At 48.2% G+C, this 15,282-nt stretch overlaps 1 protein-coding gene across 5 annotated transcripts in view; it reads right to left on the bottom strand.

The window, feature by feature from the left end:
• Positions 1-15,282, bottom strand: part of ITGB5 (integrin subunit beta 5) — a 122,966-nt gene that overhangs the window by 79,344 nt on the left and 28,340 nt on the right. For all 5 annotated transcript variants that reach the window (XM_049710334.1, XM_049710336.1, XM_004278815.4 and 2 more), the window contains one exon: positions 8,605-8,809. In XM_049710334.1, coding sequence (XP_049566291.1) covers positions 8,605-8,809 — 205 coding nt within the window. The remainder of the gene's footprint in view (positions 1-8,604; positions 8,810-15,282) is intronic.

The raw sequence follows: 15,282 nt of genomic DNA, 5'->3' as shown, positions 1-15,282 counted from the left end.
GGGAGGGAAGTGGACATTAGCCTCAGAAAGCAAGAGCTGGGCTGGAATCCGGACCTTGTCACCAAGAGCTCAAGGCCTCAGGCTCCTTTCAACTTGCTGCTCAGTTTCTGGATCAGTAAAATGGGGAGGATGCTAATTATTGTGGGTATTGAGGAGACAGCATATATAAACACCATACAAACGCTTCTACACAAGAAAAACTTCGGCCTCAGTTCCCCTGAAAGTCAATTATTAAAGCAATTTCCTGTGGAGCTAAAAAGAGAGACAGAACATTCTGCCAAAAACTTGAGTGTGAATGGCTAACGGCCTTGGGTATTATATTTAACTCCAAATTTTCCAGACACGAAGGCAAAGAGGGAAACGAGATGTGGTACATAGGTCTCTTTGTATACTAAGGGGTTATCTATTCTGAAGTAAGAAATCTCGTCATTAAATTCTAAGAGAAATTGATCACTACAACACACACACACCTCCCCATAGGGAGGCTGCAAATGGTTAAAAAATATATATATATATTTCTCTCCCAGTTTTCCAAGAAGGGAGGGGTATAAGAAAAGGGGTAATATCATTAATGTTTGGAATGAGGGTTTATGGCCACCTTATCTATGCTGGATTTTAAATGCTACAAACTCCTCAGTGGGCCTTGGCAATAACTGAATGTTCTGTCAGTGTAATAGGGAAGAACCTTATTATTCTACTACAAGTTAATCACTAAAGGGATGTTGCCTATAAGATTAAATTATACATACTGACCCATCTCTGGGAACCCTGCCTCCCAGGTAATGAGCATTAAGCTAAAATACCTTTGTTTAGCTCACAGGAAACATCCTGACCAGGCCTACCTGTGATTAGCTGCAAGAAGGAAGAAATTAACACATCCCCTTCCAAGTCCGGCAGGAACCAGGCCCTTACCCACCTCCCCTGTTAGTATTAAAGAAGCCAGAATTCTAACTCAGGGAAGATGGTTCTTTGAGACGCTAGTCTACCATCTCCTCGGTCTGCTGGCTTTCCAAATACAGTTGCTATTCCTTGCCCCAGCAACTCGCCTCTCAATTTACTGGCCTGTTATGCCGTGAGCAGTACGAGCTTGGACTCAGTTACATCAGCAGATTTTGGAGGGACTGACATTTCTGGACCAGTTCTCAGCGAGGGTGCTAAGCACGGGAATTAAGCTACAGTGCCGCAACTCCCCCACCAAGGGAGCCCCCGTGGTTAGCTGACTGAAGGTGAAACTGCTGCTGCACGCCAGGGGCGCCTTATGCCGGGAGAGGGTCTGGGGCATGTTCTCCATCTTTGGGTACACTTCCGGAACCATGCACACTCAACAATACCTCCAGCCACCCAGTTCTGCACCACCCGAGACTTTTTTTTTTTTTTTATCATAACGACAACATTTCCTTTTTTTTCGTTTTTTTAAATTTATTTTTGGCTGTGTTGGGTCTTCATTCCTGCATGCGGGCTTTGTCTAGTTGCGGTGAGCAGGGGCTACTCTTCATTGCAGTGCATGGGCTTCTCATTGCAGTGGCTTCTCTTGTTGCGGAGCACGGGCTCTAGGCGTGTGGGCTTCAGTAGTTGCAGCACACGGGCTCAGTAGTTGTGGCTTGCGGGCTCTAGAGCACAGGCTCAGTAGTTGTGGCGCATGGGCTCAGTTGCTCTGCGGCATGTGGGATCTTCCCGGACCAGGGATCAAACCCGTGTCCCCTGCATTGGCAGGCAGCTTCTCAACCACTGTGCCACCAGGGAAGACCCCACCCGAGACTTTAAACCAGTCGCCACCTCTCGTGAGTCCAGGAGAGTGAGAGCCGGGCTCACCTTCACTGTGGACACTTGATCTGTGCCAGTCTCTGGTGACACCACCCAGCCCACGTATCCCCCTCTTCCCTCTCCATATAAGACCCCCTTACAGGGACTTCCCTGGTGGCGCAGTGGTTAAGAATCCGCACAGGGGACACGGGTTTGAGCCCTGGTCCAGGAAGATCCCACATGCTGCGGAACAACTAAGCCCATGAGCCACAACTACTGAGCCTGCACTCTAGAGCCCATGCGCCACAACTACTGAGCTCATGAGCCACAACTACTGAGCCCACGAGCCACAACTACTGAAGCCCGTGCGCCTAGAGCCCGTGCTCCGCAACAAAGAGAAGCCACCACAATGAGAAGCCCACACACCGCAATGAAGAGTAGCCCCTGCTTGCTGCAACTAGAGAAAGCCTGCGTGCAGCAACGAAGACCCAACGCAGCCAAAAATAAATAAACAAATTTATTTAAAAAAAAAAAAAAGATCCCCTTACAGGCTCGTCTCTTCCTGTGGCTGCAGCCCTCCTGTCTGGAACCATCCCCCATAACCCCCGCCTCAGGACAAGCAGCAGGATCAGAGAAATAGGATAAAGCAAACCCCAAAGAAAACCTGATCAGGGACTTCCCCGGTGGGCCAGTAGTAAAGAAACCGTCTCACAATGCAGGAGACGGGAGTTCGATCCCTGGTTGGGGGAACTAAGATCCCACATGCTGCGGGGCAATAAGCCCATGCGCCACAACTACTGAGCTCGCGGGCCTCAATTAGAGAGCCCGTGTGCCACAAACTACAGAGCCCAAGCGCTCTGGAGTCCACGTGCCACAACTAGAGAGAAGCCCACACACAACGAAGAGCCTGCGCACTGCAACGAAAGATCCTGCATGCCTCTAAGAAGATCCCACATGCTGCAGCTAAGACCCGACATAGCCAAATAAATAAATATTTAAAAAAAAGAAGAAGAGAAAAGCTGATCACCTCACATCTGTGAGGAGGAAGCTTCTCCTGCAAGCAGCCCCTCCCACGTCCTGCTGGTTTTTCCTGCTTCCAACGCACCCAGCCCCAGCTGTATTTCACAAAGAATTCCTGCCACTGCTGGGTTCCTAAGTGTAGATACTCCCACCATAATCAATAGCAACAAGCATTCCCTCTGAAATGTATTTTTAAAGGTCTCTTCTGTCTTCCCTTCAATAAAAAGTGAAAAGTGAGCTTTTTCCTTAGGAACATATACCAGATGACAAACATTACCAGAAAATGAAAGTAGAGAATTCTAGCAACAACTTTTGGGTTTTTTAAGATTGATTTTTGTTCAAATATTAAGACAAAGTAGTGTCTCAACAAATAAATACTCCTGCTATCCCCAATATAAGTAGTTTTTTGATTCCCTAGAATTATACTTCTGTGCTAGAAATTGAAAGAAACATTAAAATCAGCTATGCTAAAAATGGACTACAGGGCTTCCCTGGTGGCACAGTGGTTGAGAGTCCGCCTGCCGATGCAGGGGACACGAGTTCGTGCCCCGGTCCGGGAAGATCCCACATGCCGCGGAGTGGCTGGGCCCGTGAGCCATGGCCGCTGAGCCTGCGCGTCCGGAGCCTGTGCTCCGCAACGGGAGAGGCCACAACAGTGAGAGGCCCGCGTACCGCAAAAAAAAAAAAAAAAAAAAGGACTACAGCTGAGCAGGGAATTAGGGGCTTGGTGCACAATTTATAAGACTTATCATCCAGCTCTCTGTTCACTACAGCAGAAGGCAATTAGTACCCGGAATTAAATCCAGATCCAGAAGCAAAGAACTACCTCACTGGCCGCCCTGCTGTACCAAACACCACTCCCCACCTCAGAATTCTGACACTTGACAGATGGAACCATCAGGAGAGTTACTGGCCTTCACAGTGTCTGACCCCAAGTAATTAGGGCTTGGCACTTCTAGTTTCCTTGAAAATAATCTTATCTTAGTTCAGGCTGCTGTAACAAGTACCATGGACTACGTGGCTTACAAACAACAGAAATTTATTTCTCACAGTTATAAAGGCTGTAAGTCCAAGATCAGGCCAGCGTGGTCAGGTTCTGGCGAGAGCCCTCTTCTGGGTTTCACACTACAGACTTCTTGCCGAAGGGGGGAAGCACCCTCCAGGGTCTTGAGGGTTTTTGGGTTTTGTTTTGATAGCACTAATTCCATTCATGAGGGCTCCACCCCATGACCTCTCAAAGGCCCCCCTTCATTTCCTAATACCATAACATTGGGAGTCAGCTAGAATTTCAACATATTCAGTCTATAGCAAAGCACTATCCATCCATCATCAAGTCTTTTGAAGTGTGCATTGTCAGTCTGGGTAGTAGAAGCAACACCTAAGTCAGGTACTTGCCATCTCCAACCAGAATGTAGGAGAGGGGAGAAAAGCAGCATAGATGAGGGCTGGCAGGAAGCCCGTATCAAAAGCAACCAATCGCCTGCAGTTTAGTCAACAGTATGATACCCAGGTCAATTTCCTGGCTTTGACTACAAACTCTGGTTATCATTGGGAAAAGCTGAGAAGGGTACACAAGAACTCTCTATAATTTTTGCAACTTCTTGCAACTCTAAAATTACTTCAAAATAAAACATTAAAAAAAATGTTTAAGCTACCAATCAGAGGTCACTTTTTAACAGGCTAAGGGATTGAAGCAAATAAAGACTTAAGTAAACCTTTTCTAACTGCTCTACCTCTAGCTTTTTACCATTTCAATATGCTTTAAAGTTTACGTCCTTTCGTAAGGATTTTATACCCTTTGTTAAGGTTTTTTTAAGATTGTTATCCTGACATACAGTTTCCAGGACTGGAAACAAAATGGAAAACATGATCTTGTGTTTATACAAAATCTTGCTTAAAGTTTGGCAGTTCCTGAAAAAGTTAAACATAGAATTACCATATGATCCAGCAATTCCACTCCTAGCTATATAATCAAGATTATTGAAAACATATGTCCACACAAAAACGTGTACATAAGTGTTCACTGCAGCATTAGTCATAATTGTCCCAAAGTGGAAACAGCCCAAATACCCATCCACTAAAACGTGGTGTACCTATAAATATACAATGGAACATTATTTGGCCATAAAAAGGAATGAAGTCCTGATACCTGCTACAACATCAATGAATCTTAAAAACATTTTGCTTCAGTGAAAGAAGCCAGACATAAGAGACGACATATCATATGATTTAAATGAAACGTCCAGAGTTAGCAAAACCTCAGAGATAGAAAATAGATCAGTGGATGTCAGGGGCCAAGTATGGCGTGGAGGCAGAGGATAGGAGTGACTATTAACGGGTACAGGGTTTCTTTTCGAGGTGATGAAAATGTTCTGGAATTAGATAGTGGTGATGTTGTAACCACCTTGCAAGTACACTACAAACCACTGAATTGTATACGTCAAAATGGTGAATTTTACAGTATGTGAATTACAGCTCAACTTAGAAAAAAACAAAGCAAAACAAAAAATTCTGCTTAAGGTAGAGGAAAACTTTTCTTTCTTTTTTTTCCAGGCTTATCCCGGAACACTTAACGTTGCCTTGGTGAAGTACCTCACATATTGTGCTGAAGCTTGCCCTTGACTAGTCTGGCATGAGGCTAGTAAAGGGCTACACTTCATTCAACAAATACCTATTATGAGGTATTGGGGAGCAGGGCAAAGGAGGAGGCAGGAGAGCGTTCCTAAAAATACACAATGGAAAAACCAATCGTTACGTACCTGAATGCCTTCTTGAGTCACGGGGGTGTTGCCCTGAAGTAAGCACCCGCTTGGTAAACTGAAAATGTTGTTAATTGCAACAGACCATTCTCCCCTTTCCCCAAATAAATATCTGCGGTTTGACTGTCCTTCTCTTTATAATTACTGAAATTTTCAAAATGTGAAGAGGCATCATTGGCTTCAAGCGTTTCTAGATTTGAGAAACATGTTCACAAGGTTCTAGACCTCTAGGAATTCAGATTATCATCTGATCTCCTCCTAAGTCTTCATCTCTACAGACTGAAACACCCTCAGAGCTTGGGTGCGTCTCCACAGGGCAGCCAGCCCCTCCTTCACCTTGACCGCCACAGCAAAGGGCTCTCCATCACCGTACCTTCCGTAGGACCAGAGCTGCACACAGCACTCGCATCATGGTTTTGTATAAACACAGGATCATGTTTCCCATTTATTTCCAATACTGGAAACTGAATCATAATGCTTAGCGAGAGATTTGACTATACCAAATAAGACTGATTTCTTTCTTTAATCGAGTATACGTTGAGCTTCACGCATAAATAAGCATTGTGCATAAACTTCATGAGAACTTTGAGAACTCTGCCCAAGGAGGGTGTCCTCAATCAAGTCACTTCTTTGGGGGCTGTTTTAAAAGCCAGTTGATAAGTCAAAGCAAACAACAGTCTCTCTGCCTCAGAGCCACACCTGAATTCCGATTTTGAAAACTGGAATTGAAACTGTGACATCTCTGATTCTGTGTTGACCTCCAACTCTTCCCTAAATTAAATCTACCCTAAAGAATAAGGATTCGCCACCATGAAGAATGTTTCTTGGAGAGAGCACCACAGGCTCAGAGCAATTCTAGATGAGCAGCTCCAAAAGTAAAAACCTCCCTCACTGATGATCCTCAAACTATAACTCTTCTGGACATGTTAATTTTGGTCCTTGTTTCCAAAAATTAAGTGAAAACAGTATACAATAATAAATACATTGTTAGTATATGAGAAATATGAACACATATACAAAGACAGAAGATCTAGTAAGAATGAAAAATAGTGTTAAAGTGAAGGACTTTAAGAATTTTCTTGAAGTGGCTGTTACGTTGTTAGGCTAAAAAGGAAAACACACCCTTGATGTTAGTTGTAACCATTCTTATCATACACTGTGTTCTGATATATTAATAGTCTACAACAACGCCTATGTCCCCTTCTAGGTCAGAGCCCTTGACCCTGAGCCTGACTCCACGTAGGGAGAGGCATTCATCTTCCCCCCGGAGGATACCATCGGACATTGGCTCACAGAAAGCTTCCTCTTCTCTACCCACTCACACAGCTTTGTAAGGGCTCCCTTCTCTCTCTCAACTTGGAATCTCACTAAACAAAAGGCGAAGTGTCCCTTCCAGTGAGATGACTTGTGAAAACAGTTACTTCAGCTAATCCCAGCACTAATCCCTGGGCCATCCAGCAGTTTATGCTGCTCTACGCCACTTACACCCTTCTTCCGTTTCTTATTTCCAAGACAATTCAATAAGCAAAATACAACAGTTCTCAAATACACAGTGACTCAGAGTTCTTTCTAATGACAACAAGAAGAACAGGCAACACTAAGAGCTTAAGACGTGCAGGGCTGTGCTCGATCCATTTCTGAGACATGAGAATCTCTACCCAGATCTAGACGTGGCTGACTCCAAAATCTGCATCTTGGCCATTGCTCTTTGAAAACAATAATTAAAAGCTCTTCAAGTGCATTTATACAAAAAGTCTCATTTAAGCCTCTGAACAGGGCTGTGAGGAATGAAGGTGACAGAGACCCTGAGACGCTAAGGAGTAGAGCAGCTTGCCCAGGACCCCTGAGCTAGGCACAGAGCCAGAACCAGAACCTAGGACGGCCAACTAGACCCCTCATCTTTCCACTGACCCAGCCGCCCTGAAGTCTAAACAAACCACCTGGAAATAGTTATTGCCAGTGGTTTCCTAGACAATGAGAAAGAAGAAGAGGCTAAAAATCAATGGGATTTGGGAAAAAAGCTGCCTTCTCTCAACAATGTGATACTTTCTCATTTGGCCACATTCACATCCTCCCTTGACATCGCAAGGGACCTAATATGTAGAATACAAAACGACAAACGTGGTGAGCTAGAAACAACCATGAGCTGTGCGACCACAAAGACTCAATATTGAGTCAGGTTCGCTGCTCTGACTGGGAGCCCTTGAGCACACAGCTCCTCAGGGGTAAAGTTACATCAGCTACCTTCGGGTAGGTCACGTAACAGGCACAGAGTAGGTGTGCAAAAACTGTCAGTTCCCTTATACCACAATCAACTCCAGGGCTGGCAGAGGCTCCAGGGTCACGGAAAAAAAAAAAATCTCTACTCTGCAAGTTCGTCCCTTCAGAATGTCACTGATTCAAATGGAATTTGCTGACAGGAAAAAATACTTTCTCCTGGCAGTAGTACGTTCCCCGAGAAACTTGCATTAACTAGGGAGTAAACATACCAGCATCCTCCCACGAAAAACAAGAACATTATTCACAGTAGTCAAAAGGTGGAAACAATCCAAGAGCCCATCGATGGGTGAACGGATAAACAAAATGTGTCTATACGTACAATGGAGGATTACTCAGCTTGAAAAGGAAGGAAATACTGGCACGTGCTACGTCATGGATGAGACGGACAAATATATATGAGTCCACTTCTATGAGGTACCTGGAGTAATCAGATTCACAGAGACAGAAAGCGGAAGGGTGGTTGCCGGGGGCTGGTGGGGGAGGGAGGGAGGGGTTAGTGTGTAATTGGTACAGAGTTTCAGTTTGGGATAACAGAAAAGTTCTGGAAATGGAGAGTGGTGATGGTTAGACAACACTGTGAGTATACTTAACGCCACTGAACTACACACTTAGAAATGGTTAAAATGGTAAATGGTACGTTACGTATATTTCACAATTTTTTAAAATAGCAAAGATACTCTGATCATCCCCAAAGGCCCTGGACTCTGCTTCCTGGGGTCTGGGCCACACCTCACCACTGCCCCCTCCCGGGCCCGGCTCATCTTTCCACCATCTTGAACAGGTCCACCCCAAGGGCACTCACCGGGCCGCAGGTTCACCGTGACCTCCTGCGGCGTCATCTGGATGACGTCTGACCCCGCGGGGCTGGAGCCCTTGCTGCTGAGAGGCAGGCTCCGAAGGACCTGGGTGCTGCTGACCGGACTCTCAAACTCGCCGCCACAGCCGTTCCTGACCAGGTTTGCCTTGAAGTCGCACCGGGAGGTGACCGACCGCAGGCTGCCGAAGTCCTGGAGGTGTGGAAACAGGGGAAGAGGGCAGGAGGCGGTCAGAGCAGCTCCAGGACACCTCAGGCTGTAGTCTCATCACCACCCTGCGACCTTAGACCCTCTACATTCCATTTCCTAAAAGCGGACAAAACAAAAACTCCCCCAAGTGCCTCACCAAGCATCATGAAGATTAAGTGAGGTGTCGGATGTGAAAGCATTTTGCAAGGTGTAAAGACGCACAGTAAAAATGTTTGGTTTCGTGATTTGAATGGTCAAAAACGCTCCTTTAAAAAATGTGCCTGTCTACACGATAAGCAGGAGAAAATAACTGATATGGTCAGAAGTTGCATAACTAAAAACTTTTGAAAGATACCATATAAGTGGCCAAGTAGTCATCACTCAGAAATCAAGAGTTAACTTCTGAGCTGTTCCCTCATCTAGCATATGCAGGCACAACCATTCTGGAGAGCAAGGCGGTACCTTTTGAGCCCTTGGTCCCCTCCTAGGAATTTATCACCAGAAAATTATCAAAAGGAAAGCAAAACTCTCTAAGATATATACTGCATGCTCCTCAGAATAGCACAATCATAAACTTGAGCCAAAATCCCTAAACCAGAAGGAAAACATGGTTCATCACCTCAATAGATGGTACAGCCGTCACAAATATTATGCAGAAGACTAAGCAGAAATTTCAAAACATTAAGGAAAAAAAATCAGAAAATAGCATGGTATCTGCATCAGGATGCCAAAGAAAAATTAAAAATTAAGATAGTTGAGGTGCTAGGGGAGAGGGAATAAAATGATATTTTTCTTTTTCTCTTTACTGTTGTTTAAACAATAAAGCCACATTGATAAGAAAAATCTTTCTTTTCTTCAGTTGGATTTAGGAGAAGGTTGTGCATCAGGATGACCCACCCTAGTTTGGGGCACTAGGAGTTTGGGCCATTTACTTTAAAATGAAATTATATACTTTGTTATAAAGTAGGATACCCGTAAGCGGAGATTGTTTTCCAGTAAGGGGGTTTTCAATGGCAAAGCAAACCCATTCACTGCTGGATGTAGAAAAGAAGAGCCCCTCTTCCAGCTGGTTGCACTGGAGTAATGGCTGGAGGAGTTAGATGCTCTCTCTTCCTCCCGCCACTGTAAACACTTTGCCAAAGAGCCTCAGATGAGTCAAGAGTCCACTGACCGCAGAGGGACTCCCCTCCCCCCTTCATCACGGTCTAGGATGCCCCAAGACCAGTCAGTGCCCACCGGGGCCTTTGCAAGGTTCAAGACCAAGAAGTCAAGAAGACTCTGCAGTATTTTTAAGTAAAACCAGATGTGTTGTTCTGGGCCTCTGTGATTTTGGTTTTTCGTTTGCTTATATCTGAATTTTCTTTTTTAATTTTGTCTATTGAACTCTTGACATGACGGGAGATCTTGCATGTCAACAACCTCGGGACTGCACTGTAAATATAAATGGCTCCACAGACACTTGTGGAACAGGGTGAGAACAATGTGTATTGTAGAAATTACAAGATTCCAAAGCTGAGGTTTCTAAACTGGGTTCCGAACAGTCTCGCTTGGCTCTGATGAAGCAGTAAAAACCTCCCAGGAATAGCGGAAAGGAGAGGTAACTTCCTGAGGGCCTTACAGGTATGAGACTGCTGTCTTGAGCTGTGTGAAGCACAGCAGAATTAGCTGTCCAGAGCTGAAAGGGCTTAGGGGTTCGCCTGCTCCGAGCGTACGTGGCTAGAGAATTTCTGAACTTCTTGCCAGCATGCTGGCCTTGCTGCCGGCTCCCCCAATTCCACGGAGCTGGCTGTCCTCCACCCAGTTCTGATTGTCAACGTGCACCTGTCTCCACCAGACCAGTGCACATCCCCTCCCCCACCCCACCAGGCTGGCGAGGAAAGCATCTTCAGTCTCCCAGGGGCGATGGAAACCCCTAACGGCCCTCCCCTTGGTCTGAAGCAGCCTGCATTCCGGAATAGACTAGGTCACAGAGCCAATCTGTTTCACCCTAAGCAGGAGGAAGCTACATGATTCCTCACCACAGCCTCAGCCATTCACGTCATCAAAATCATTCCCTAGGGCTTCCCTGGTGGCGCAGTGGTTGAGAGTCCACCTGCCGATGCAGGCGACACGGGTTCGTGCCCCAGTCCGGGAAGATCCCACATGCCGCGGAGCGGCTGGGCCCGTGAGCCATGGCCGCTGAGCCTGCGCGTCCGGAGCCTGTGCTCCGCAACGGGAGAGGCCACAGCAGTGAGAGGCCCGCGTAACACACACACACACACACACACAAAAATCATTCCCTAATGCCTGGACACCTTCACCAGCAATGAACTTCGTCCAAGCTTCCCAGTCAATATGCTCAAAGGCCGTTTTTGATAGGCAGTACCAGTCCCTGAGGCAGGACTTGTACAGGGCCACCTGCTGCTCAGGGAAGATGTACCTGCTGGGCTCCTCAGGAGACTTGAAGTCCAGGACGTGCTTCCCAAACCTGAAGAACTGAGAGGCAGCCACAGAGTGCCAATTACAACCTTGTTTGTGTAGCTGGCTTTCCTGATTGTGCTCTGGGGCTTCTTTATCCTCTAGGATGTTAGGAGCAAAGCCTTCTTCATGCCCCTCATTGGTAACAGCTTTCCCTTCATTCTCCTTAGTAACATTCTTCAAGGTGGTGGCAACCCTCCACTCCAATGCACGTGGCTTCCGTGAAGTTTGCTGCACCAGCAGGAAAGACCGTGAACTCCTGACACCCAGCTGCCAGCACGAGAACCACCACTGAGAACATTCAAACTGCCAGTTGCAGGATGACTTCAGAAGTGCCTACCACTCAGCAATGTGACAGTACGGGGGGCCCACTTCTCAGCAGCTCCAGCGGCACAGGCAGCAAGGGACAGCCTACTATGGCACTCATACCAAACTCAGACTTGGCCTCAGGGCCATCCATTTCTATCAGGTTTGCCAACCTTCTCCTGTTTCACAGAGTTCAGTTGCTTGCTACCTGGGGAAGCCCCAGTGGTTTCACTGATGTGCTTGAGAACCTTTGAGACGCCTTTATTTATTGAGTCCTGTCACTGTCCCAGGTCTTTAGGGCCTCAAAGACACTGGCTGAGGCACCTCTGGGCATGGAAGTCTGGAGAACCTTCTGAGAGTAAGGCAGCTACCTCGATATCAATCAAGGATGCCCACAACAGTTGAAGGTCTCTCCGGCAGGCAGTCTGAAAATAGCCATGACTGACTTCTAGCATAGGCTCTTGCTGCCCAAGAAAGGGACGGAGAACACTGCAGACCCCGCAGGGAATGGTAACCCCACCAGCCCAAGGGCTTTCCCTCTATTCCCCTCCTCTAGCTCCTCTCCAGATATTTTAATTTTGAATAAGGATGGATGCATATTTAAAGAAAGGAACCAAAACCACAAAGACCAGGGGCATATATTGTGACAGTTATGACCTTCCAGGTTCACACATGGTATAAATAAAGACAAGGCCTCGATACCACCATTTCCAAGCTTCGAATTCAGTGAATGCAGAGGCCCCAAATTATAAACCCTTGGAGGAAAGGAAGACTCGTGATTAAGAAAATCCTCCTCTCATGAGCGACACCCTGAAGTCTGATGTGCTAAGAGCCTTCAGATCCCAGAGACCTGACACCTGACCCTCTGCCAGGTGTCAGAACACAGCAAGCTCCAGGGGGAAGGGACCTTGGATGCATCATCTGGTGCCAGCCCCTCCCTTCTACAGATGAGGAATCAGAAGCCCACACGCCTAAGTCCATGCGTATGTTCTCCTGAGAAGTGTAAGTGCCTCCGGCCTCAGCTTTCTGGAAGCAAGCTCAGTGTTCTTCTCAGCCAAGGTCACGGCTGAATTCCAGAGCGGGAAACTGACTCTGGGCCCCCAAACTCCATCCCTCTGGATTTAGTATTTCCCTGCTGCCTCAGGTGCTGAGCTCTTCCTGCCACCGATCAAACTTGGAGGGTAAATAGCCACTTGATGCAGAAAAACAGGTACGAGTCTTCATCTCAACACAGAAAAATGGAACCTACTTTCAGGATGGGCTCTCACGGGGCAGCTCAAATGCTCACAGGTGCTTACGGCTCCGTGCCAGAAGAGGTTTCAGTTCGTGAAGGAAGCATCTGTCCGTGGTCTCCAGAAACACCGTCACGAACCCTCCAGAGGGCTCACGCGGGAAGGGTAACTACGTGACAGGCGAATGACCGAGAGAAGCAACAGAATGCACACTGGAACTTGAAATACCCTGCAGGGCTTTCAGTCACTAAGCGGTAATAATACAAGAAAGAAAAGGGAGGCGTTCCAAATTTAGATGGCTTTTACTTTTGTTCCGACACTGGCGCTCGCTCGGAGTTGTTACCACCTGGCCCTCTCTGCTCCCTCCATCGCCTATTACACGGAGGATATAATGAGGTCTACTGTCCACTGTACACTGAACTCCCCTACGTTTTGTTAATCAAAAACGTCCCTCCTGCGCCCACGGCCCCCGTGGCCAGGGCACTCGGTTTGTCCGCCTGTGCCACTCTGGTCATCACGTCCTCTGGGCGCCTCGCTGCCTGCTGCGGAAACAAACAGCAGGGTGGAGGAGTTGAGAAACTGCAGGCCTGGGGGAAGAGGAACCCAAGCAGGAAAGGGGGCAGACTGCCGGATCCTGGGGTGAGGGGGAAGAAGTCGCAAACTGGTGAACAGGCAGAGAGCCGGGCAGAGGCACGGAGCCAGCTGCTCTCTGGGCTTCGGCCCTGGCTCGATGCAGCCCTTGTGGATTAGGGGGCGGGGGAGGGAAGCAGAAGGTTAAGGGATGACAGACTGAACTCTGTGCACCGTCAACACACCCCCACGTGGCCTGCCTGCCTGGGGGAGGGGGAAATCCCTGTCAGCTTCCGCTCGGCTCCCTTAATGCACTGGACAAATGTTCACGAAGCACCTGCAAGAGGCCGAGATGCTTCTTTCAGGACCGCAAAGAGATGCTCTCCATAGATCTGTATTTTATCGTGAGCTGGGGCGGACACTTATGTTTTTCATTCCTTCCCAGCTCAAAGGAGACTACAGGTCATGCGCCCTCCCTCTCCTTTCCCCAGCACGGTAATCTCCCAGGAGGCCCAGGCGGCCGGTCTTGCTTCCCAGCCTCTACTCTGTCTCCTTCCTCACATTCCCACCTCCAGTCCTACTGACCCCTTCATTCCTTCTCTCCACGTCCACCTCCAAGGCAAAGACCCTTCCCCGCGGCCCAGGTTCTCCATCTCCTCCCACGTCTGCCCCTACATCCACCATCCAAGCGCCCCAGGTCTCCCTGTTCTTGTCCCGCGGGATTCCACGGGGTGGCCATGCCTGCCCGCTCCTTCTCCCTCTGGTTTCACAGCAGCCTGGACCGCTCACAGCAACACGGCCTCAGGTTGGCTCACGTTCACACCTCAAGAGCCTCCCTCACCCCCAACCCTGAGTGCCATCGCCCTGTCTGCCTCTGCCTCCACCGGGGCTCCCACAACCCTTCTTTCCGTGCAGGGCTGGGGGGACCACACGCCAGTCCTTCAGCCCCGCCCATTTCTCCCCAAACCTTGTCCTCTGTCCAGCACGCTGGCCTCCCTGCCCCTGGCACAGGCTGCTGGTCCACAAAGCCCCTTCCCCCTTCCTCCCCAGCACACAACTAGATTAAGCCTCCCAGCTCCTACTGCACTTAGGCTGAGGGATGTAACTGGTTTCAGGTGAGAAAACGTGAGTGGAAATAACAGGCTGTCCCGAGGCCTTGCCGTAAAAGCATTCACACGCATTCTTCCCCGCACACGGCTCTTCAGAGCTAGCTGGGTTGTGAGACTTACTCTCTTAGAGCAGAGACAAATGTCTACTTTTAAAACATGAAGGACAAAATAGATAATAAGCTGCCAGAGTTTGCTGTATGTTTTACGCCGTGCAGTACAAACAGCACAGGGAGTGTTCAAGCTGGCCGAGAACAGCCCAGGGCTGTGATGAAGGACAGGAGACAGGGGCTGAGCTGTGTGGTAAAGACCAGCAGCATACCCTCCACTTCCTCGTCTAGGGTAAGGGAGAGTCTGGCAACTCTGGTCTTGAAGCCAGAGGGTAAGGTCTAATGCAAAGGTGCCGGGACTTCCCTGGTGCAGAGGGTAAGGTCTAAAGCAAAGGTGCCAGGACTTCCCTGGTGGCACAGTGGTTAAGAATCCACCTGCCAAAGCAAGGGACACAGTTCGAGCCCTGATCCGGGAAGATTCCACATGCCGCGGAGCAACTCAGCCCGTGCGCCATTACTGAGCCCATGCGCCGCAACTACTGAAGACCGTGCACTCTAGGGCCCGTGTGCCGCAACTACTGAGCCCGCGTGCTGCAACTACTGAAGCCCACACACCTAGAGCCCGTGCTCCGCAACAAGAGAAGCCACCGCAATGAGAAGCCCGCGCACCACAACGAAGAGTAGTCCCCGCTCACCGCAACTAGAGAGAGCCTGCACGCAGCAACGAAGACCCAACACAGCCAAAAATAAATAAA

The sequence above is a fragment of the Orcinus orca genome, chromosome 5 (genome assembly GCF_937001465.1).
Source record: "Orcinus orca chromosome 5, mOrcOrc1.1, whole genome shotgun sequence".
In the NCBI taxonomy this organism is placed as follows: Eukaryota; Metazoa; Chordata; class Mammalia; order Artiodactyla; family Delphinidae; genus Orcinus; species Orcinus orca.
This window is presented reverse-complemented; position numbering and strand designations above follow the sequence as displayed.